Source organism: Podarcis filfolensis (genome assembly GCF_964270895.1).
Source record: "Podarcis filfolensis genome assembly, chromosome: 16".
Lineage (NCBI taxonomy): Eukaryota > Metazoa > Chordata > Lepidosauria > Squamata > Lacertidae > Podarcis > Podarcis filfolensis.
In genome coordinates, this window is record NC_139620.1 from 27,866,158 (window position 1) to 27,889,241 (window position 23,084).

The window sequence follows — 23,084 nt, forward strand, 5'->3', positions numbered from 1 at the left end:
CCTGCATTGCAGAGGACTGAACTACTTCCAGCTCTACAATTCTATGACTATAAGCATTCTTCAAATAAGTGAAAGCCGCCAGTTTTGGAAAGGCACTTTATTCAAACAGGCCAAATTCAAATAAGCAGTTTAAAATAGCTCTTTTAAAATCAACAATACTGGATAGTAGAATACAAGTTTAGATAATTTAAACGGATGAGGAAGAAGGCCACTACGCCAAGAATCCACATATTTGCTGCCAGCTCTCCAGAAGCAAATGCCCCCTAACCTCTGGCACCCCGCAGATTCTACCCCACAGGTCTCACCTGCTTTAAAAAATGTAGAAGATATAAGAAGCAGCAGTAGAAAATCATATTGATGCTTCAACATCTAAATTTATGACACAACTGACAGACAGCCCTGACCATCTCCCAATCCTTCTGGGCACCCCAGAACCTGCAGGAGATTGGTTGCAACCACACATAAGAGATGGGCAATAAAACAAGTCGGTGTTTGTGGTGCCCCTTCATATCTTAAACTGTACAACTCCATTAAACGGGAATCAAAGTCTATCCCGGTTAATGAGAAAACAAGATTCAAATCAATTTTTAATTATACCAGCAGTGGTAAGCCTCATAGCTAATGTTGATTAGCCGAGACACAAGATTTTAACAATATTAAATTTCCTCCAGGTAACCTTGATTATTCCATCTTGTGGGGAGAAGCTATTAAGAAACTTTGGTTAAGAGCCTGCTAAAAATGCCCAGTGACCCCACATAACAGTCTGCTGGTCTTGCTGACTGTTGATAAGATTAATATTCTAAAAAGCTAGCCTGTGTGAAATCCTCACTGAACAATAACAGGTTTCTGAAAAATATTAAAGCATTACAATTGCCCTGAGCTGCAATAATCTGAATCAAAGTTCTACACAATCCAACTGCATTGCAGGGGGTAGGATTAGAGGACCCTCAGGATTCCTCCCTATGTTGAAATTCTATGATAAAATAGGATTTGCCGTGATCATTTCAGGCTTTCAATCAAACTTTTTAGTGTTCTCAAGCCATATTACTCTTACAACTAGAACCTTCAACAAGGAAACGGTAGGCTTCTCTCTTATAGAAACTAGCTAAAGCCAATGTCAATTAGCATAAGAAATGGAGGTCATCCTCAAAATACACCAATAAAATTCTTGTGGCACCTTTAAAGACTAGAATATACACTATGGCACGTTTTCGTGGACCAGAGAGATCACTGGATCAGATACAGGAAAACTGAAAAGCTCTCTACCTACTGCTCAATACTGCCTTCCTCCACACTGACTGTCAACAGCTTTCCAAAGCTTCAGAAAGAAGAAGTGATGGATTGACCCTGCACCTTTTGGCAGACACGGAGTATGCACCCCACCACAGGGTTATCTTTGGCTGGCAGAGACAAACAGACACGGATAAAAATTCTGAACAGCAAGACTAAAAGGCTGCAAAATACACAAGAGTCATTTGGGGCCTAGCTTATATATTTGAGTTTCTAACACTACACCAGCTTGGCAAGGGCAGGATTGGTCAGTTTCTCTGCTGCTATCACACACGTAAGCAGTGATGTTTGAGTGCTTATATTTAAACTATGTAATAAAATGATGTCATGATGAACAATGGTTGGCCTCGATCCACACAGGGCAGGAGCAAGGTGTACATGCAAGCTTAGACATGCAAACACTAGACAAACACACAGCTGGTAATATTGGTTTTTATAGCATCCATCACCTGACTTAGGGGAAGGGCTGTAGATTCAGTGGTGGAGCACATGCTTTTTGTGTATAAGGTCACAGGTGCACGCCCTGGCATCTCATAAGAACCTGAGAGGAGACTGCCGGATCAGGCCAATGGCCCATCTAGTCCAGCATCCTGTTCTCACAATGACTAACCAGATGGCTGTGGGAAACCTGCAAACACAAGAGCACTCTCTCCCCCTGCCATTTCAAGCAACTGGCATTCAGAAGCATTACTGGAGGCAGAGGGCAACCAGTGTTAGAAACTTAGATATACAAGCTGAGTACCAAATGGCTCTTTAAAACCAGGGTTACAGTCAGAACAGAATGTCTAGTTGCCATTTGGGGGCCAGACCGCTCAAAAGTCGTATTTTCCAACCTAATTCTTCGGTTATTCGCTCCGATTGTGTGGATATAATGGATAGAATTCCACAGGATGTGTTGCAAATGTGCGAAAAAAGAGAAGTTCCAAGGATCCCCAGGCATGCACCTCCAGATGATAGAGACATCAGGCACCATCCTGGTGCCTGGGCATCTGCATTTGGTCGCAAGCGGCTGGTATGCGTAAAGGTAAAGGGACCCCTGACCGTTAGGTCCAGTCACAGGTAATGTGATTACCAGCATTACTAAGCCACTTCTGGCAAACCAGAGCAGCGCACGGAAACGCCATTTACCCTCCCACCAGAGTGGTACCTATTAATCTACTTGCACTTTGACGTGCTTTCGAACTGCTAGGTTGGCAGGAGCAGGGACCGAGCAATGGGAGCTCACTCCGTGGCGGGGATTCGAACCGCTGACCTTCTGATCAGCAAGTCCTAGGCTCTGTGGTTTAACCCACAGCGCCACCCACGTCCCAAGTGGCTGTTAGCCAGGTGCAAAATGTGCATGGCAAATTTCAAGCACAGAGGGTAGCCATTGTGATTAGTAGTTTGGGGGGGTATTGCAGGGAGATTCTGAACCACTAGTGCCAGTCCATGTAGGCAATGCTGAGCTAGACAATGGCTTGCCTCAATAAAAGGCAGCTTCCTACAGGGATAAGGAGAAAAAGGAACCTGGATTAGGTCTGCATATCCAAAGCAAGCAAAGCAGCACTGTCAACACTGCCAATTCCAAGCATGAGTGATATGCATGCAGCTCCATTTGTATAAAAGGAACTCCTACAACTAAATGGTAGCTGCTGAATGTGAGGATCCCGCGTTCATAGCCATCGAGTCAAATGGAGACCAACACAAGCGAGTCTGTTCTGTACATCTGGTACCTTTGCATGACAGGGGAGAATAAGAAGGGCACCAATCCCATGGGGAGTAAATATAAGCATATAGTAATATGGGAACGAGACTAGCACAGATTTACTGAAAAGCTAAAAGGGATTACTTGACTGGCAGAAACAGAGTCACAGGATACAAGTTCAGGCCTAAGCCTCATGCTGCATAGCGATTATTACATTCATAAAGATTTGAGAACAGTATTACGCACTACATAGTAGCCATAATCGGAACATAAAGCAAGATAGAAACCTTAATAATACAGTCCTTTAATTAAAAAAAAAATCTTCACTCTATAAAAATTATTCTCTCTAGAAAATCCCAAAAGAAATCTGAATTTAAGGGGAGGAAGTGTTCTAATTACATGGCCTTCCGTAATTGCCCCTTGGTTTTCCAAATATTTTGGAATACAGCTTACTTCTAAGCAGCTTTGTAGCACTTTCCTGCATCTTCGGCCTCATTACACCAAGCGAGGGAAGTACTGATGTTTCTCTAATTATATAGTTTTAAATGTTATCTCATAGGCACTTCCTGAAGGAAGTACTAGGAGCAAGACAAACAGTCTTGATCTATCCCTTAGGGCTGGCAAGCTCCAAGTTGCAGGTCACTGAAATGGAGAGTCAGTCGCTGGGAACAGCTCAGCAAAGCTCAACTAGCTGGTCAGTATTTTAAAAATTATGTTTGTGGCAGTGAAGTCTCAACTTGCACACAGCGCATGAGCTAAGAAGGAAGAACAGAGAAAGTTGGGAGATGAGGCACGCCTCTGCTATCATCCTCATCATCATCTGTTTATTAGTATGCCACTTTTCCACAATGGTGCACAAAGTGGCTCCCAACATACCAAATGAACCATAATAACTGTAACAATTAAAATGCGTATTAAGAAAAATTAGAAACAATCATAATGTCAGTAGGTACAGAAAATAAATCCATACAAAAATGGTACAAATAAGCCAACACAATAAAACAGCTCAAAACTGAACGGGGGAGAGAATAATCTCCAATAAAGAAATAAAATGGCAGCACACAAAATTGGGAACGGGGTTGCTATTCCCAGAAGCTCACCACAATTAACTTGCAAACATTGTGGTAGCCTTATCTCCCAGCTCTCACCTGGGTCTCCCTCTCTCAATCACTTCCCAATTTCTCACCTCCCTACTGTCATCAAATGTATGAGCGCAAAAGAGGGCAGTGTGAGGGAAAGTGCCCCGGTCACAGTGTTCGAAACTCCAATTGTTCCAGGTGCATATTGCAACAGGTAATTTCATTAGCGCGAGCAGTTTCTGAGATCAGGGCACAGGACTGCGCCTAAGATTTCAGATTAAAACTGCATAGTGGAAGGAAAGGGCCTTCTTCTGCGTCTCCACTTCCAGCTACTCTCTGAAGACTGGAGAAGAGACCCTCTTAAGAATATTAGGGGGGTGGACAGGGGAAGGACTAGACCATGTGAAAAATGAACATAATATTTTAGCTGAGGTTCATTCATTTACAGCTTTGTATTCTTATAAAAAGCCAGGCCTAAATATTCCATTGTTGCACCCATAACCTAGGTTGAAGGTGCCATCTAACTCCTAGCTATCATATCTCTGTTTCTAACACTGCCTGTTCACTATTTTTAAATCACCCTTCTAGTGATATCTTATTGCTTCTCACCTCCACACCTCAGCAGATCTGCTTCCCTTCCTTGGCTCACAGGTAAATTCCACATTTGTAAGTACAGTGGTACCTCTGGTTGCGAATGGGATCCGTTCCGGAGCCCCGTTCGCAACCTGAAAGGAACGCAACCTGCTTCTGCGCACGCGCGGGTCGCGATTTGCCACATCTGCGCATGCATGTGACATCATTTTGCGCATCTGCGCATGCACGAGCAGTAAAACCCAGAAGTAACCCTTTCCGGTACTTCCGGGTTGCCACGGGACGCAACCTGAAAAGACTTAACCTGAAGCATACGTAACAAGAGGTATGACTGTTATGCAAAGTAAAGAATCTTGGCTTAAACGATACCCCATGCACACAGTGTTAGAAACTGAGATATGAAAGCTAGCAGCTCAATGGCACCTTAAACCTAAGTTATAGGAGCAACAACAGAATGTCTAGGCACGCTTTTTTTATAACAAGAATACAGAGTTGAAAATGAATTAACTGCAGCTAAAATACTTTCACATAGTCTAGTCCTTCTCCTGCCCACCCCGGTAATATTCTTAAGAGGGTCCCTTCTCCAGTCTTCATAGAGTAGCTGGAAGTGGGGGGGGGGGGGGAGAGAGAGAAAGGTTCTCCTTTCCTTCCATTCTGCAGTTCTAATCTGAAAACCTAGGCGCAGTACTGCGCCCAGAGTTCAGAAACTGCTCACGCTAATGAAATTCCACCGCAAAATGCGCCTAGAACAATGTGAGTTTTGAACACTGCCTGCATGAAGCCCCTACCTGTGATGAGCTGGTAAACAAACCAGGAAGGAGATAACTTCATATTATGCCCATAAAACAGGATGGCTAGCCAGCTTTAAACACTGTTTGTTGTTGGCTTACAAATCTTGGTTTGTCAAGGTAAAAAAAAGCCACGATCCTGGGCTTAAGCCATAATGCTAAGCTATCATCTTCTTGGTTTGTTTTTCACTCACTTGAGCAAAGGGAGAAGCAAAGCAAAAACACTGGGCTATGCACTGGCATGTGGGCCATGCACAGTATGGTTTGCTAAGTCAAGGTTCTTCACATACCATGACCTGCAACACAGCCAAAGAGTAGCTGCTGACTTCCTTCTCCCAGCCACTGAGCAACAGAACAGGAAACCAAAGTTCTTACCAAGCAGCTCCTGCTCTTCCTCAAAAGCCTGTGTTTTTGAGAGGAACTTGGCTGCATCTGTGTTTAGCAAATAAAAAGTGGGGGGGGGGGGGAGGACCTGGAATGGACATTTTTTGATGAAGGGAAAGAAGAGGGTACATTCTGTACCTGGGGCTGTAAATACATATCAGGGCTCAGCTCAGGAATAGAATTCTGGTTGGAATGAAAAGGGACAATTTAAGCAGGCAAGAAGGGAGAGGTGTTTTTTTTAGATGCGGGGAGAAAATGTCCTCTTGAAAGGAACTGCTAGTAAGGGGGTGGATGTGAAATAGCAGATTTTGGGGGTGTATGCAGGCAAAGGAGGAGTAAAACTTAATTTCAAGGTACTGAAGCTGAGGCCTATATATGCCTTAGACTGAATCAAACCACAGGTATGTTAAGCTCAGTATTGTCTACACTGGCTGGCAGCAGCACTTCAGGGGTTTCAGACAGGGTTCTCTCCCAACACTATCTGGAGATGCCACTGTGGATTGAACTTGGGACCTTCTGCATGCAAATTCAAGGTTTTGCCACTGGCCCTTGGCCATGCTTATGGAAATATAAACATTGCCATGGCATTCCCGGTAGAAACATGCTGGTGTACACCCGCAACATCATTGTTCTGGGGCTCAGGGTGAGATCCCACAAAGTGCTGTCGTACCTGCTCAAGACGGCATGTTAATTATGATTACCCTACCCTTCACTCCCTTGTTAATAGTAAGTTCCTGTACCGCAGGCACTCCAGGGAGTCCTGTCCTCCTCATCTCGCTTTGCTCTCTGGGAAGCAGCATCCTAAAAGGTGCACATGGTTTCAAGGAAAAAAGGATGTGAGCAATCAGCTGGCGACAGATAAGAAAGTGGAGCATGGAAGACAGCACCACCTAACACAAGGACTAGAGTAATTCTGTGGTGTTAGGTAACAGAATGGGGCCTCTGCACCCCAGTCCTTGCTGAGCCACTGCTAGTCAAGAGTTCTGGGCTAGAAGAATTCATGGGCTGACTCAGTGTGGTTGAATCAGCTATGCTGAAAACCAAAAACTTGCAAAGCACACACAAGGGAGGCCAGCACACCTTGTGGCACAGAACAAAACAAAAAAAACTAGAACAACTGCAAACCTTGGTTTGAAGCACAATGAAAAGGGAGGATTGCACTAGTGTTATTTGCTTGGAGCCTGACTTAAGCAAGGGCCACCAATGTGTGAAAAAATGGACCACAGTGTAACCCAGTAGGGAAAGCTCAATTATTACACTACAGTGATACCTGAAAGGGCATGACGATGCTCTTGATTCTGCAAAATGGAACACTGAAGTCATTCATAAACAAGTTAGCTGCAAATCAACAACTGGGTAACAATCAAGTTTTGAAGAGGCTGGACAATTTGTTTTTGAACAGCATGATGTGGCAATAATACAGGAGTCCTGCCTTCAATGTGACAGCAGAGCAACGCAACCCATTTTATACAGTGGCCAGATGCAGTATTTTTGCCGTGCTGTGGAACTAAAGGCTTTAAATTAGGGATAGGGAATGCATGGTGCTCTAGATTTCATCACTGGACTCCAGCAGCCCTATGTAGCACAGCCAATGGACAGCGTCTGAAGGACAATAGGTTCCCCTTCCCTGCTTTCAACAGAACCATACAGAGAACACGTACCAACCCCTCAACTTCATCATATAGAGGACCTTAGCATTCACTTAAAATGGCAAACTAAAAAAACTATGAGCATTCATCAGTAGCAAAAAAAGGTGGCACTCTTTATTTTAATAGGAAACAAGAAGCCACCAAGTTAAGATACCACTGACCAAGCAATGTAAAAAGAAACTCCTTCAGAAATTTAAAATCCCTAGGTCTCTGTGATATGGTTATACAATAAAGCTGATGCAGTATCTACAATAAAACACCAAGAACAATTTGCAGGAACATGCTCTTGAAAGCACAAGATCCTCAGATCAGAGGAAAAGGTCTCAATTTGTACAGCTACCCAAACTGATAACAAGTACTTTAAAGGAGGGGTCGGGGAAGAGAGAACCACTTATAACAGAATCTGTTTATTAGGAAGCACCAAAGCAGCAGAGAAAATAATAAATTACAGAAAACACATGAAAGAAGTCTTTGCTTTTGCTGCTGCTTCCTTTAGGTATTACCATGCTTAAAAGGCAACAGACTTCATTAATTCAGACCGACATATTCCATTTTATTTCACTAGTTATATTTAAATAACGATTTTATCACCATTAAAATCACTCACACATACTAATTAAGGACCCAGGCCATGATCTAACAAAGATATATGCTGCACATGGATAAACCCCTGGGAGCAGGCAAAGGTTGCTTTAATTTTCACCTCTCCTACCGCTGAAGAGGCAAACCAACTGCCTATTTAAAAACCAGCTTGCCTCTTCAGCAGCAAGAATGGTTCTCCCTCATATACGTGCAGTTTTGCTAGTTCAAAGTTCCACTTTCCACATTCAGATATAATCCCAAGTTGTAGGATGGAAAAGATGTAGGAGACAATTTTAAGAAACTATTGCTCCAAGCAACAAAAGCTCCACTTGTCAGCTCAGTGTATTTTACAGCCAAATTTTAAACTTATTTAAAAACAAAAAGAGGGCAAAGAACACACTATGAAGAACTTGATAATATTACGGCAACAAGCCTCTTCCAAAGCAAACCACCTAAAGACTGGTGCATGTTCTAAAGGTTTTTATTGTTGTGATTAAATCTTAAATGTTATGCTCCATGCTAGATAGAGTGCATCAGCAGTTAAGCAAACAAGCCACTACTAGGCTCTATGAGATCATCATTCAGGTTCTCAGCAATATTCTTATTTATAAGAGCAAAGGCAGAAAAACCCAGTTAAATTCTGCATGCAATGAGGTTATATAACATGGCAAAACCATTTCATGAAGAAGATTAACTTTAAAAAAAGTTCAAGTTCTGAAAAGACCATATAATCTGGAGTTCCTCCTGACCACACACATACAATGACCACTTACGTAACTCTAGTCATATTACTTTGAAAATGCTAAATCATATCCTCTGCAGATTGTTTCCTGATAAGGACTCCTTCCAAATAAATGTAACTTAGCAAGAAGCAAAGGCGCACCATTAATTTCATCCATACATTATAATTTTCTCCACAGCTAGGTGCAAATTTTTTGGATGGGGGGGGGATGGGGGGACTTAACAGCCGCATTTTCTGAGAGCTATGTAGAATGCCAAATTGCACTACAGAAAAATGAAACAGAACAACGGGAAAAGGTCCCATCAGTCAATTAAAACTCCACCACAAGACAAAGCCCTCTGTTCTCAATGCACTCACCATTATTCCTTTGCCAAGTAGCTTCTGTATACAGTGACAGGTAGACAAAGCAGGCCTTTTTCCTACCCAAGGGTGATTAGCCAACATTCTTCTTTAGAGTAGACCCATTGAAATTAATGAACTTCAGCCTGCTAATTTCAATAGGTCTACTCCAAATATGGCCAGAGTTCGATATCCTCCTCCTGACTTACCTGCAGAACTACACTTCTAGATTTCGGCTTGCGTTGCAAACTGCAGACAAATCTTGGGGGGAACAAGTACTGAAAGGGAAAATCTGTGGAAAGCATCCTGCTTTTCCCTCAGCCCCACAACAGGTGAAGTACTGAAAAGGGTCCTAGATACTGCCACCCCCATCAGCCAGGTCCAACAGAAGTTTCCAAAGTGGAGATCACCTTCTGTTCAGCAGGGCTTAATAAGAAAATGACACTGCAACTAGGACAGGATTATTTTGTCCTATCATTCAGCACTACAACATTCCACTGGGAAACCATTTTTTCTTTCCCCATCTTCCACATATGCTCCAAATGCATAGGCTCAGAGGTTTTTTCACATCATTTCACCCGTCCATTTCCTTCCATACAGGTGACTATTTTCCTCTTCCTCTTTTTACTTTAGCCTGTGCCATCATTTCTCTCTTCCCAACCTGCTTGTTTTTTGTTTTGATTTTAATGCCAGTGTAAACCGCAGGAGTCATCAAGTTCTCCCAACCCCATCATTTCTTGGTGCCATATACTAAGCTCCCTCTGACATTTTTGGACCCCTTCCTGATCTCGGTGCATCACAATTCCTGAGTAGATCTGAATTCCGTATCTTACAACCGACTTCGGCTATACAAATGTGCACACACCTCATTCTAGGTAGTAACAAATCTCCAGATCCTACTGCCCCTTATCCTCTCCGATCTCAATTATTGACTGCAAAGGCCTATGAAATACTCTACAACCCCAGATACATTCTTGGAGAACCACCAGGGTTTTCCTACTGTCACCACTCCAATGAGGGAGGGGGAATCCCATCCCCCTCTCCACAAACACAAGACCTCAGTCTCCCATCGCACAGACAGATCCCCAAAGACAACCCACACCCTAAACATCCCCTTACTTATAAAACCACACAGGTGCTATATAGGGAAACCACCTGGGAAGAGGTGCTCCTTTTTGAGCTCCCAAACTCCAGTGCAAGAAGGTGGAAGGCCCCGAGGTTGAACGCCAGAGCCACCACCTCCCAACTGGAGGTGGGGCCACATCCCCCCACTCTTTGGCAGCGCTCTCTCCCCACCTCCATCTCCCATTTAAAAAGCCAAACCCTCAAGACACCCAACTTATCCCAGTATCCTAAATCCCCACCTCTCTTGTAGATTTATAAAATGTGCAGGTGCTGGTAGGGAAACCACCTGGCGGCTCCTTGGCAACCCCCAAACTCCTGCGCAAGGAGACTTGAAATCTCTCCCTAAAGTGTCATCCCAGAGCACCCCTACCTGCAAGTGGGACCCCTCCCCTTATTTATAAAATGCAATGGTGCAGATAGGGAAACCACCTGGGAGATCATTAGCAACATCCAAACTCCTGAGCAAGGGGGCTTGAAATCTCCCCTTAAGGTCCCATCCCAGATCCCCCCCCAGCTACAAGTGGGACCCCTCCCCTTATTTATAAAATGCATAGGTGCTGGTAGGGAAACCACCTGGGGGATCCGTAGCAACATCCAAACTCCTGCGCAAGGGGGCCTGAAGTCTCTCCCTAAGGTCCCATCCCAGATCCCCCCCCCTACAAGTGGGACCCGTCCCCTTATTTATAAACTGCAATGGTGCAGATAGGGAAGCCACCTGGGAGATCGTTAGCAACATCCAAACTCCTGCGCAAGGGGGCTTGAAATCTCCCTTTAAGGTCCCATCCCAGATCCCCCCCACCTACAAGTGGGACCCCTCCCCTTATTTATAAAATGCATAGGTGCTGGTAGGGAAACCACCTGGGGGATCCGTAGCAACATCCAAACTCCTGCGCAAGGGGGCCTGAAGTCTCTCCCTAAGGGCTCATCCCAGAGCCGCCCCCCACCTGCAAATGGGGCCCACCACCCCTTTAACCCTTGCGTGTGCGCGCGCACTTCCCCCCTCCAAGCCCCCTCCCCGAGCCCCCCGCTTCCCCGCATGTCCCTTCCCGGCCCCCGTACCTGGCCGCAACGGCTCGGTGATGCTAAGTACCAGGAGGAAGAGGAGGAGGAAGGTGCCGCTGTCTGCCTTGGGCACCATTTATCCTCCGTTCATCCTCCCCCAGCGCAGCAACGTAAACCCCCCCGCGGGAGGGGGGCGGTGAGGGGAAAGGAAAAATAAAAACAATAAAAGGCGGAGGCGGCCTCCGCTTCTCCGTCACAGCCCCGGGAGCGAAGCGGGAGGCGGGGAGGGGGAGGAATCCGGAGAGTTCGCCAAGGCGCTGGGGCCGTTCAGCCCGCCTGGCTCGGCTGACTGGCTATCGCTGCACGCACAAGATGGCGGCCGCGTCTCCCCTGCTCCTCCTGAGGCGCCGCCCCCTCTCCCTCCTTCGCCGCCGCGCGCCTCGCAGCCAATAGGGAGGCGGGGGCGGGGACTTGGAGGCGGAGCGACCAGCATAGGCGCGTGGGGTAATGAGGGGCGCGTAGTTCTCGCTGTGAAGGAGCCAGGGGGGCGGGGGGGGGGGAGCGAGGAGGCTCCGCCCACACGCATGCGCGATCGAGGGAGCGCGCCTCCCTGAGTTTGCAATGCATAAGCGATGCGCCGTTGAGTTCAACGGGGATTAATCCCTTCCAGGTATGCTGGGGTGCGGCTGTTTGGACCACTTATAAACGTCATCTCTCCAACTCCCCGAAAGATTCCAACAATGCTATCTCCGAAAAAAATTGCACATCACTTGAGAAGACAGAAATTGTACTAAAGTAATTTGGTTGGATCACTGCAGATGGTGACAGCAGCCGCGAAATTAAGAGACGCCTGTTTCTTGGGAGAAAAGCAATGACAAACCTAGACAGCATCTTAAAAAGCAGAGACATCACCTTGCCGACAAAGGTCCATATAGTGAAAGCTATGGTTTTCCCAGTAGTGATGTATGGAAGTGAAAGCTGGACCATAAAGAAGGCTGATCGCCAAAGAATTGATGCTTTTAAATTACGGTGCTGGAGGAGACTCTTGAGAGTCCCATGGACTGCAAGAAGATCAAACCTATCCATTATTTAGGAAATCAGCCCTGAGTGCTCACTGGAAGGACAGATCCTGAAGCTGAGGCTCCAATACTTTGGCCACCTCATGAGAAGAGAAGACTCCCTGGAAAAGATGCTGATGTTGGGAAAGATGGAGGGCACAAGGAGAAGGGGACGACAGAGGACGCGATGGTTGGACAGTGTTCTCGAAGCTACCAACATGAGTTTGACCAAGCTGCGGGAGGCAGTGGAAGACAGGAGTGCCTGGCGTGCTCTGGTCCAGGGGGTCACGAAGAGTCGGACACAACTAAACGACTAAACAACAACACAGTGATTAGAGCAGGGGTGGGGGACCTTTTCCAGCCTGAGGGCCGCATTCTATTGTAGGCAACCTTCCAGGGGGCCACATAGTTAAGCTATGGAACTCAATCCCACTTGATGTAGCGTCTGCCACCAATTCGAATGGCTTTAAAAGAGGGTTAGACAGATTCATGTAGGGAAAGGCTATCAGCGGTTAGAAGCCACGGTGGCTATGCTCTGGCTCCATAGCTGGAAGCTATAATGCTTCTTTAATACCAGTTGCTGGAAATTCTGGGAGAGGAAAGTGCTTTTAATCTGTGTATGAGCTGCATGGGTGATTGTTGCAAGAGGCAAGGTACCAGGGGTGAGAGGTTGTGAAATTCTACAAACAGGTGCTCACAACATCCAAGGGTTTCACAGAGTCCCAGGGCCCTTCCAGATGGCATGTTTTATTTGTTGGGCATTCACCCTGATTTGTTGGAAGGGGGGGTTAGACAACGTTGCGTCAAAGCAAGTGTTGCTCCACACTTTGCAGGGCATTTCCCCATTTCCTTATTGCAAAAAGTCTGATGTTTTGGGGAAGTGGGTTTTATCTCCCAGTCAACCATCTTACTGTTATTTCTTATTATGTATTGAATTTATATCTTGCCCGGCACAGCAAGCCTACTGCAAAACAAAGCAAAAACAATACAAAACGAATTACAATTTAAACATGCCATCAGAGCCTTTATAAAATGCAATTGCATTTTCCAATCTTTTCCCTCCCTCTAACTCGTAGAAGGATTCCTTGCTCTTCCCACACGGGGGGGAAATTCTCCTTTGCTTATTTCCATATGATTGATATAAATTGAGCCAAACTTTGTACAGTTTCCCATGCTTAATGCTGTGAAAACGGCTCCCGGCTCTTAAAATATATGGGTTGCATCCAATGACAGCCCTACTCAGAGTAGACCCGCTGCCATTATAGGAAATAGAACAATTACTGAGTATAATGTAGTTGCATAAAACCCTATATACTGTATATATGCCCTGGGGCAGCCTGGCAAGACATAGGAAGCTGTCTCATAAAGACTCAAAAATCTAGCCTAGTATTGTCTTCACAAACCAACAGTCTCTAGGATTTCAGCTCCAGCTGCAGCGCCAGATTTAGGGCAGTGCAAAATAACAACAACCTATACAGTGGTACCTCGGGTTAAGAACTTAATTCGTTCTGGACGTCCGTTCTTAACCTGAAACTGTTCTTAACCTGAGGTACCACTTTAGCTAATGGGGCCTCCCGCTGCTGCCGCGCGATTTCTGTTCTCATCCTGAGGTAAAGTTCTTAACCTGAGGTACTATTTCTGGGTTAGCAGAGTCTGTAACCTGAAGTGTATGTAACCCGAGGTACCACTGTATTTACACAGGTACCTACTAGAAGATCCATGAAAAAGCAACTGTACCAAAAGAATTATTGTGAAAATAAGAAATATTTAGGAGAGGGCTGCCAAATTTTGTCCTTGTTCAGGGAACCATATTACCAAATTTATCTCTCCCCCCCCCATGCTACCTGTGAATGCCAGGGATTGAACCGGGGACCTTCCGCTACAAGCAGTTACTACAAATTGTGGTAATTCCACTGCTGCCAATGAAACAGCATGAGGTCCAAGAGATGTTCCCCAGAATCCTTTGCCGTGCCTAATCCGGTCACCTTCCACACATGTATAGGACGACCCCAGTTTTTTGACATGATTTTTGAGTCAGAAAACCTCATCTAATACACGGAAAAATACGGTACCAACTTGAATGGCTTTAAAAGAGACAACTCCATGGAGGACAAGGGTACCAGTGGCAACTAGCCAGGATGTTCCATCTTCACTGTCAGAAACAATATGATCCGAAAACTGCCGGAGGGGAGGGGGATCTTGTGCTTGGGTACTGCGTTGGGGCTTCCCACAGGCAACTGGTTGGCCCCCATGAGAACAAGGATATTGGACGGGATGAACCACAGGCCTGATTCAGCAGAGCTCCTCTTATGTTCTTATGAGAGTCAGAGAGTCAGAGAGAGAGAGTGTAGAGGCTGTGACGTTAAGATATGAGAGTGCTGGAGGTGAAATAGTTAAACAGGTTACTTGTTATGTACTGAGTTGAATAAGATCCAAAATGCAGCAGTCTGATTGGTCCTAGAACAATAGGATTCAGAATGCAGCAGTCTGATTGGTCCTAGAACAATGCTGCAGTATGATTGGTCTGTAGGAGCCACCCAATCCAGCTCCAGATGGAAGTGAATCCACAACCTGATTGGCCTACAGGAGAATTCCGGAATTAGCCAATCACGTGCAGCCCATTGTGTAAATAATGTATATAAAGCAGATACTTTGGGGGAACTTTCATTTCTCCTCCTCACCACTATGAGCTGAATAAAGAGCATGAAATCCACTCTCGACTCTGAGTATATTTCATTACCCAATCAGAACCCAGTGGGGTGGAGTCAGAGGGACTATAAAACCAGCTCTGGGCGGGGCGAAAGGGGAGTTCGTTGGGAGTTGGGTGGTTGGTTGGAATGGGAGTGAATGGGGATAGAGTCTGTGGGTAGGTTGAGTTAGTGTAGCGAAGTAAGCTGAGTCAGGAACAGTTAAAGACTAGGAAGACAAGTAAATAATTGAGAGGTGGTTTAGTGAGTGAGAGCAGGTAGCGGAAGTTATAGGTCTGGATAGGCACCCCATGATTGTAATTGACCGATACCGTTTATGAAACCACACGCTTGTTAAACTGCAATAAATAAACAGAAGTTTATGTTCCAGTTTAACCCTGACTGGACTCAGTATTGTACCAGGTAGGGCCTGGGTGGTGGCAGCAAGAAATCAAGTGGTGGCACAGGGATCAATAGGCGGTGAAACGTCTGGGGACCCTCTGTGATCGCCACAGAGGCATCCACAGACGTTCTCCCAGTTTGTATTGCCTGCCTTTTGAATCAAACATCTAAGTCGCAGGTGTCAGGCCCACACCCCCAGTGCTGCCTGCCAGCGCCGAGGCAAAGATCGACAAAGTGGTTGTTTGGTTGGTTGCGGTTTGCATTTCTCAGAGACGTGGCTGAGACACCTGCTCATTCGAAAGCACCCTTAAGTGCAAGTAGATAAATAGGTACCGCTTTATAGCGGGAAGGTAAACGGCGTTTCCGTGTGCTGCTCTGGTGCCGGTTCGCCAGAGCAGCTTCGTCACGCTGGCCATGTGACCCGGAAGTGTCTGCGGACAGCGCTGGCTCCCGGCCTCTAGAGTGAGATGAGCGCACAACCCTAGAGTCTGTCAAGACTGGCCCGTACGGGCAGGGGTACCTTTACCTTTAGTGAGATGAGACACATAGTATTTGGTGGAATTCAAACTGCAGCAGAATGACAGCAGCAAGAGTTCTTTTAGCAAAGTATTGGAAGACACAAGAACTGCCCACGCTGGAAGAGTGGCAGACGAAGGTGATAGACTATATGGGATTGGCTGAGATGACTGGCAGAATCCGCGACCAAGGAAAAGAGACGGTGGAAGAAGATTGGAAGAAATTTAAAGTTTATCTTAAGAACTGTTGTAAAATTAATGAGTGCTAAAATGTCATGGGTAATGTAAAACAGAATTGCAGCGATAAATGATTGGGTAAGAGAAAAAGGATCAAAGAAATTGAATCATAAGTAATTGAAATTAGGGGTTGCTGAAAAAGTTTAAAACAGGGATGCAGAAAAGGGAGGTATGGGGAAGTCGTTGAAATAAGGCTTAAGAAAAAAAGGTTATGAAATTATACGTGTTTATATGTTTGTTTGTTTATGTATTGTTAGTTGTAAAGTGTTTTAATTCATGTTGGAAAATCAATAAAAATTTATAAAAAAACAAACAAACTGCAGCAGAATGAATACAATGCTGATTGTGACGAATACAGGTCAGCATTGGAATTCTTACATGCTTATTATCCAGAGTTATGGGTAGCTGTTTCTGGGCTTCCGAAAGGCATCCGGTTGGTCACTATGGGAGATAGGATGCTGTCCTACAAGGGTCTCTGGTCTGATCTAGCAGGCACATTCTGCCCCGTGGAATTAGCTGAGATTGTTTGGGGATGCCAATGGGCAACGATAGTGTACAATTTTCATTTAAGCCCCTGAATCACATGTTCATGCTCCTTATGACCTCAGCTGATGACATCAGGTATTCAAAACAGTGCTTAAGAAACCAGGCAGTATCTCCAATCTCCCACCCCAATGATGACCACCACACAGCTGGAAGAAATGCCCCACTAAATTACACTCAGATGGGAGGTGGGTATTCCCACCCTTTGCGTCATGGATGATGCAGCTGTGCTGAAGAAGAAAGGTTATATTTTGGGGCATACTCTGGGTGAGAGTTCCTTTGCCAAAGTGAAATCCGCCTACTCGGAGCGCCTGAAATTCAACGTGGCCGTGAAAATCACAGACCGGAGGAAAGTCCCAAACGAGTTCCTGGAAAAATTCCTCCCCCGGGAGTTGGATATCTTGTCGATGGTGAACCACTGCTCCATCGTCAAAATCTACGAGATCTTTGAGACGTCCGGCAAAGTTTACATCGTGATGGAGCTCTGTGTGCAGGGAGACCTCTTGGAGTTCATCAAGAGCAACCATGGTCTACCAGAGGAAGTTGCCTGCCGGATGTTCCGCCAGCTGTGCTGCGCCGTCAAATATTGCCACGATTTAGACGTGGTCCACAGGGACCTGAAATGCGACAACGTCCTCCTGGACAAAGAGATGAACGTCAAGCTGTCGGATTTTGGGTTTTCCAAGCGGTGCTTCCGGGACGGGAGCGGGAAAATCATCCCCAGCCAGACTTTCTGTGGCTCGGCAGCTTATGCCGCTCCTGAGGTCATCCAAGGCATCCCTTACCACCCCAAAATTTATGACATGTGGAGCTTGGGCGTCATCCTGTATGTCATGGTCTCTGGGTACATGCCCTATGATGACTCCAACGTCAAGAGGATGCTGCGACTGCAGAAGGAACACAGAGTGCTCTTCCCAGATTCCCTGAGCATGGAATGCAAAGACCTTATTTTCCGCATGCTGCAGCCTGACGTTTCCCACCGACTACGGATCGAAGATGTTTTGAACCACCCCTGGGTGCAAGGGAAGCGCCTGAAGGCCCGCATCTTGTAAGAGTAGCTAGCTGGTAAAGGGGAAACATGAACGATCTTGCTTTTGCAGAGTACAGTAAATGTGAATTCCTTTTCCGTACGCTCCACTGCACTGCTCTCCTTATGAGATCAGGATATTATTTACATGGTTGTTTGTTTGTTTACTTTGTGCATTCCTACTTAGGTTTTCATTATTTACATTTCTGCTTATAGCAGCTTTCTCCTAAAGCACACCAGAAACAACAGCTGGCGTACTAAGATATAAGGCTTCAAAGGAAAGGGGAATGGGGAGGGTAGAAGAAAAATGAGCACTTTCAGCTACCAACTCTTTCATTAGCGTTACTGAAATATACTCGGAGTCAAGCGTGGATATCATGCTCTTTATTCAGCTCATAGTGGTGAGGAGGAGGAATGAAAGTTCCCTCAAAGTATCTGCTTTATATACATTATTTACACAATGGGCTGCATGTGATTGGCTAATTCCGGGATTCTCCTGTAGGCCAATTGTGGATTCACTTCCATCTGGAGCTGGATTGGGTGGCTCCTGCGGACCAATCATACTGCTGCATTGTTCTAGGACCAATCTGACTGCTGCATTCTGAATCCTATTGTTCTAGGACCAATCAGACTGCTGCATATTGGATCCTATTCAACTCAGTACATAACAGTTACAGAATGAAGTTAAGCTATTGATCGGGTAGAATGGAGGGTAAGAATTAATAGCAGTGGGTTCCAGCGAAGCTAACGGAGGGGGGGTTGCTGCTTTCATATGATGCAGCTGGTTCCAGCAGAGCCAATGGAAGCAGCTCTGGAAAAGGAGAGGGGACTTTCTACTTCCCCCTCCCCTCCCCTCCACCAATTGCAGCCAGGTAGATGGGCTGTGGATTAAACTATTCTAGTCCTTTCAGACCATCTGGTCTGAACGGTTGTGAGCTATTATATGCACAAAGGTCATCCTTTTTAAACTTTCTACTACCATATTTTTTAGCTGGCCCTATTCTGTTAATTTGAATGTTCAAATTCATCTTATTGCAGTCAGATTTGGATAACAATAAAATTTATTACCTGCCGTTCATCCTAAGAGCCTGGGGCAGGATTCCACAATTTAAAATGCAACTTTAAAAAGAACTTTAAAACTTATTGTTGCAAAAAAAAAAAAATGCAATCACAAAAATAGGATGGAAAATATGCATCTTAAGTGTCAAAGGCCAGCGAATTACAATCAAGCAGTATATAAATGTTAGCTAAATAAGTAAACCCATTTAGTGGTGGCTGGTGCCCATTGGGACATGTGGGGCAGCAGGCAGGGAGGTCAGCAGTAGGGGGCATCAAAGCCAACTCCGTCTAGTTTGGTCCCTATCTTCCTCCTTGCCTTGTAATAGAAGGGCAACAGTGAGACGACAGTAGCAAAAAATGTGCATTTGTTGCTCCACCCACTTGTCCCTCTGGCCCTGCCCGCCACTGGAATGTTGTGGCCCTCAGAAGGTTTCGCAGAAGGGAACATGGCCCTTGGGTTGAGAAAGCTTCCCTACCTCTACTATAGACCTTGAGAGACAGCCACCTCGTGCTTAGCCAGGAGGCAAGGAACAAGTATATTGGGAATAGCAGTTTCCAGGTACATAACACATAAATAATAATTATTATTATTATTATTATTATTATTATTTTATTTATATCTGGCTGGGTTTCCCTAGCCACTCTGGGTGGCTTCCAACAGAATATTAAAAATACAACAAAACATCAAACATTAAAAACTTCCCAATACAGGGCTGCCTTCAGATGTCTTCTAAAATTCAGGTAGTTGTTTATTTCCTTGACATCTGACAGGAGGGTGTTCCACAGGGCGGGTACCACTACCGAGAAGGCGCTCTGCCTGGTCCCCTCTAACCTCACTTCTCACAGTGAGGGAACTGTCAGAAGGCCCTCGGAGCTGGACCTCAGTGTCCGGGCTGAACAATGAGGGTGGAGACGCTCCTTCAGGTATACTGGGCCATTTAGGGCTTTAAAGGTCAGCACCAACACTTTGAATTGTGCTTGGAAACGTACTGGGAGCCAATGTAGGTCCTGTGTTATATGGTCTCGGAGGCCACTCCCAGTCACCAGTCTAGCTGCCGCATTCTGGATTACTTGCAGTTTCCGGGTCACCTTCAAAGGTAGAGCGCATTGCAGTAGTCCAAGCTACATACCACACATAGACAGTTGCCTTATCAAAGGTCAGGTACTTTGCCTACCTAGCCCTATATTGTCTGCTCTAGCTGGCAGCTGCTCTTCAGAGTCTCAGGCAAAAGCAGTGGAGGCATCCTCTCCCACCCCCCATTCGTACTGTAGGCAAGTTTCTCCACAAACCCCTCTCTGTCATCCATCCAGCAGACCAAGGACTGTGATCAGAGTTCAAGGGCACTTTTCCAGGTGGGCAAACTCACCTGGGTGTTTTAAGCAGTGGCGGTGAGGGGTTGTGGCCTGGAGAGAGGAGTGTCACCTGGGGAGAGTTCCAAGGGGCCAGGCACAGAGGCTTAGGGCTGAATCACACGTTATGAAATCCTTAAACTTTTCTTAAGAACACGGTGTTTCCGTGCACTGCTCTGGTTTCGCCAGAAGCGGTTTAGTCCTGCTGGCCACATGACCCGGAAAAACTGTCTGCGGACAAACGTCGGCTCCCTCGGCCAGTAAAGCAAGATGAGTGCTGCAACCCCAGAGTCGTTCGCGACTGGACTTAACTGTCAGGGGTCCTTTACCTTTACCTTTTAAGAACATAAAACAGGAGAGGTACAAAGATACAGGGGAAGAATAAATAAATATGGCCTTTGTAGAATTACAGAGATGTAAGGGGTCTGCCAAGGATCACCAAGCCCTGAAATGCAGAAATCACCTTGCTAGGGTGTCAAGAAACACCTGGGAACTAAAAAGCATGTTTGTTTACCTCACTCCCTTTTCTGCCGTTGGGTTCTGAGACATTGGCCGTTCCAAAGTTACTTTGTCCCACACATAGCTTTGGGTGGGGGCTTGAAAGGGGGAAGTGTGTCTCTTAATGCCCTAACCACTATTCCACACTCCTCCTCTCGCGCTACTTCTTCCTTTTTTTGACAGCCCAGGACTCATTTTATTACAGTGTGTGTGTGTGTGTAAACAGAGAACAACCTTACATTTACAGAGCAAAATGTCCTCTTGAATTATATACCCAGCATATAGGTAAAGGGACTCCTGACCATTAGGTCCAGTCGTGACTGACTCTGGGGTTGCGGTGCTCATCTCGCTTTATTGGCTGAGGGAGCCAGCGTACAGCTTCCGGGTCATGTGCCCAGCATGACTAAGCTGCTTCTGGAGAACCAGAGCAGTGCACGGAAACGCCGTTTACCTTCCCGCCGGAGCAGTACCTATTTATCTACTCACACTTTGACGTGCTTTCGAATTGCTAGGTTGGCAGGAGCAGGGACCGAGCAACGGGAGCTCACCCCGTCACGGGGATTCGAACCGCCGACCTTCCGATCGGCAAGCCCTAGGCTCTGTGGTTTAACCCACAGCGCCACCCGTGTCAGCTTATTATTTATTATGTCGTGTGTGTGTAAACAGAGAACAACCTTACATTTACAGAGCAAAATGTCCTCTTGAATTATATACCCAGCATATAGAACCTTACAAAAGGACAGTACGAGTGGACTCTCTGTGCCCTTACCACAGGAAAAAGCCTGATCCTGATGAATCGGAAAAATAAAAATGCGGCTCCCTTCTACGACTGGATTGAAGACTTATACAAACTCGCAAGATATGAACAACTTGCATATAAACGCAGATTTGCCTTGGACAAATTCAATGATATTTGGAATCCATTCTTACAAATACTGTAATAGGTTAAGATCTTTTGAAGTACACTAACAACCTTGTAAAGGATACAGTTTTGGGGTCCCCTCCTCCCCTCTTTATTTTCCCTTCTACACGGGTTCTGTTTCTCTTTTTCTTTCTCTTTTATTTATGTCTCACCACGTTTAGTGCACATATAATTATGTCCTTTTTGAAGGTTCAGTAAAGATGTTTAAAATCTAAAAAAATAAAACAAGAGAGTGGGTTTCAGTACAGCTCTCAATTTGATTCAAGGTTCTTCTGAAAGATCTTCCCAAAACTTAATGGAGAAGAAATGTCACCTTTGGTGGGAAAGTTCTGGCGCCATCCTTCAGAGGCAGAGCAGTCCTCCTCTTCAAGTAAGGCGGGTGGGTTTTTTCTTCAAAGGAATCATCTCCCAAGAGTCTTCTGCGATGAATGGAATAGTGGCTCTTATTAATAAGAATTGCCTCCAAACTTCCTTGTTTATCAAAGCTTTGATGTTTTACCAAGGTGCAGTGACACCATTGGAGAGACGCAGCACATCATCTGTAGGCAAGGCACGTAACATTGACCGTGTTCTCCTTGATTCAAGGGTACCTGAAGACAGGGGAAGGGAGGGCTGTTGTTTCTAAGTGTGTGTCCTTTATTGTATTCCATTTCTTCAAAAGTTTTTGTGTATCGTGATTGGGCCGGGTTGACAAGGAGGAAGTTAGTCAGCAGCGTGATGTGGGGCTATCAGCCTTGACATCGGTCCCATGTTCCTTGCGACCCATAAAAAGGTAAAGGGACCCCTGACCATTAGGTCCAGTCATGACCGACTCTGGGGTTGCGGCGCTCATCTCACTTCACTGGCTGAGGGAGCCGGCGTACAGCTTCCAGGTAAAGTGGCCAGCATGACTAAGCCGCTTCTGGTGAACCAGAGCAGCGCACGGAAACGCCGTTTACCTTCCCACCAGAGTGGTACCTATTTATCTACTCACACTTTGACATGCTTTCAAACTGCTAGGTTAGCAGGAGCAGGGACCGAGCAACGGGAGCTCGCCCCGTCACAGGGATCCGAACCGCCGACCTTCTGATCGGCAAGTCCTAGGCTCTGTGGTTTAACCACAGCACCACCCGCATCCCATAGCTCTGCCCTAATTAAGAACTAGCTGGGAGTGCCCAGGAATTTGTAGAAACCAAAAATGTTTTTTTAAAAAATGGATAGTGTAATTTGTGTGTGTGTGAACCCATCACACCAAATAATGGGCAAAGTCACATATTGGCCCACCATCTTGAATCAAAATGGCGCCCGGAATCCAAGTGTAGGCAAACACCACGTTCCCCCTGCCCTTTGGGAACCCGCATGCCAGGTTTGGTAATGATATCCCGAGAGGCAGCCAAATCTATGCCAAAAAGGGCCAAGTCACTTTACAGTCATATTTTGGTCCACCATCTTGATTCAAGATGGCACCTGGCATCCAAATGCCACTGCTAACTGCCACCACCACCTCAGGACCCCTTGTGCCAAGTTTAGTGATGATTTCTCAAGAGGCAGA

The 23,084-nt window shown here is 45.8% G+C and overlaps 2 protein-coding genes across 6 annotated transcripts in view; one reads left to right on the forward strand and one right to left on the reverse strand.

Moving 5' to 3' along the window:
* The window catches only part of DGCR2 (DiGeorge syndrome critical region gene 2), a 58,761-nt gene extending 47,094 nt beyond the window's left edge, over positions 1-11,667 (reverse strand). For 3 of the 5 annotated variants that reach the window (XR_014542420.1, XM_083590280.1, XM_083590279.1), the window contains exon 1: positions 11,313-11,655. Coding sequence is in view for 4 of the 5 variants with exons in the window: in XM_083590280.1 (XP_083446406.1) it covers positions 11,313-11,391 (79 nt within the window). In the remaining variant the exon portion in view is untranslated. Of the gene's footprint in view, positions 1-11,312 lie in introns of all 5 variants that reach the window. The other 2 variants (XM_083590278.1, XM_083590277.1) reach the window with 2 other exon arrangements.
* Positions 11,668-16,788: 5,121 nt separating this feature from the next.
* On the forward strand, positions 16,789-17,827 carry LOC310751538 (testis-specific serine/threonine-protein kinase 1-like). Its single transcript, XM_083590803.1, has one exon. The coding sequence runs from the start codon at positions 16,910-16,912 to the stop codon at positions 17,747-17,749; it is 840 nt and encodes a 279-aa protein (XP_083446929.1). The 5' UTR covers positions 16,789-16,909; the 3' UTR covers positions 17,750-17,827.
* Positions 17,828-23,084: the final 5,257 nt, after the last annotated feature.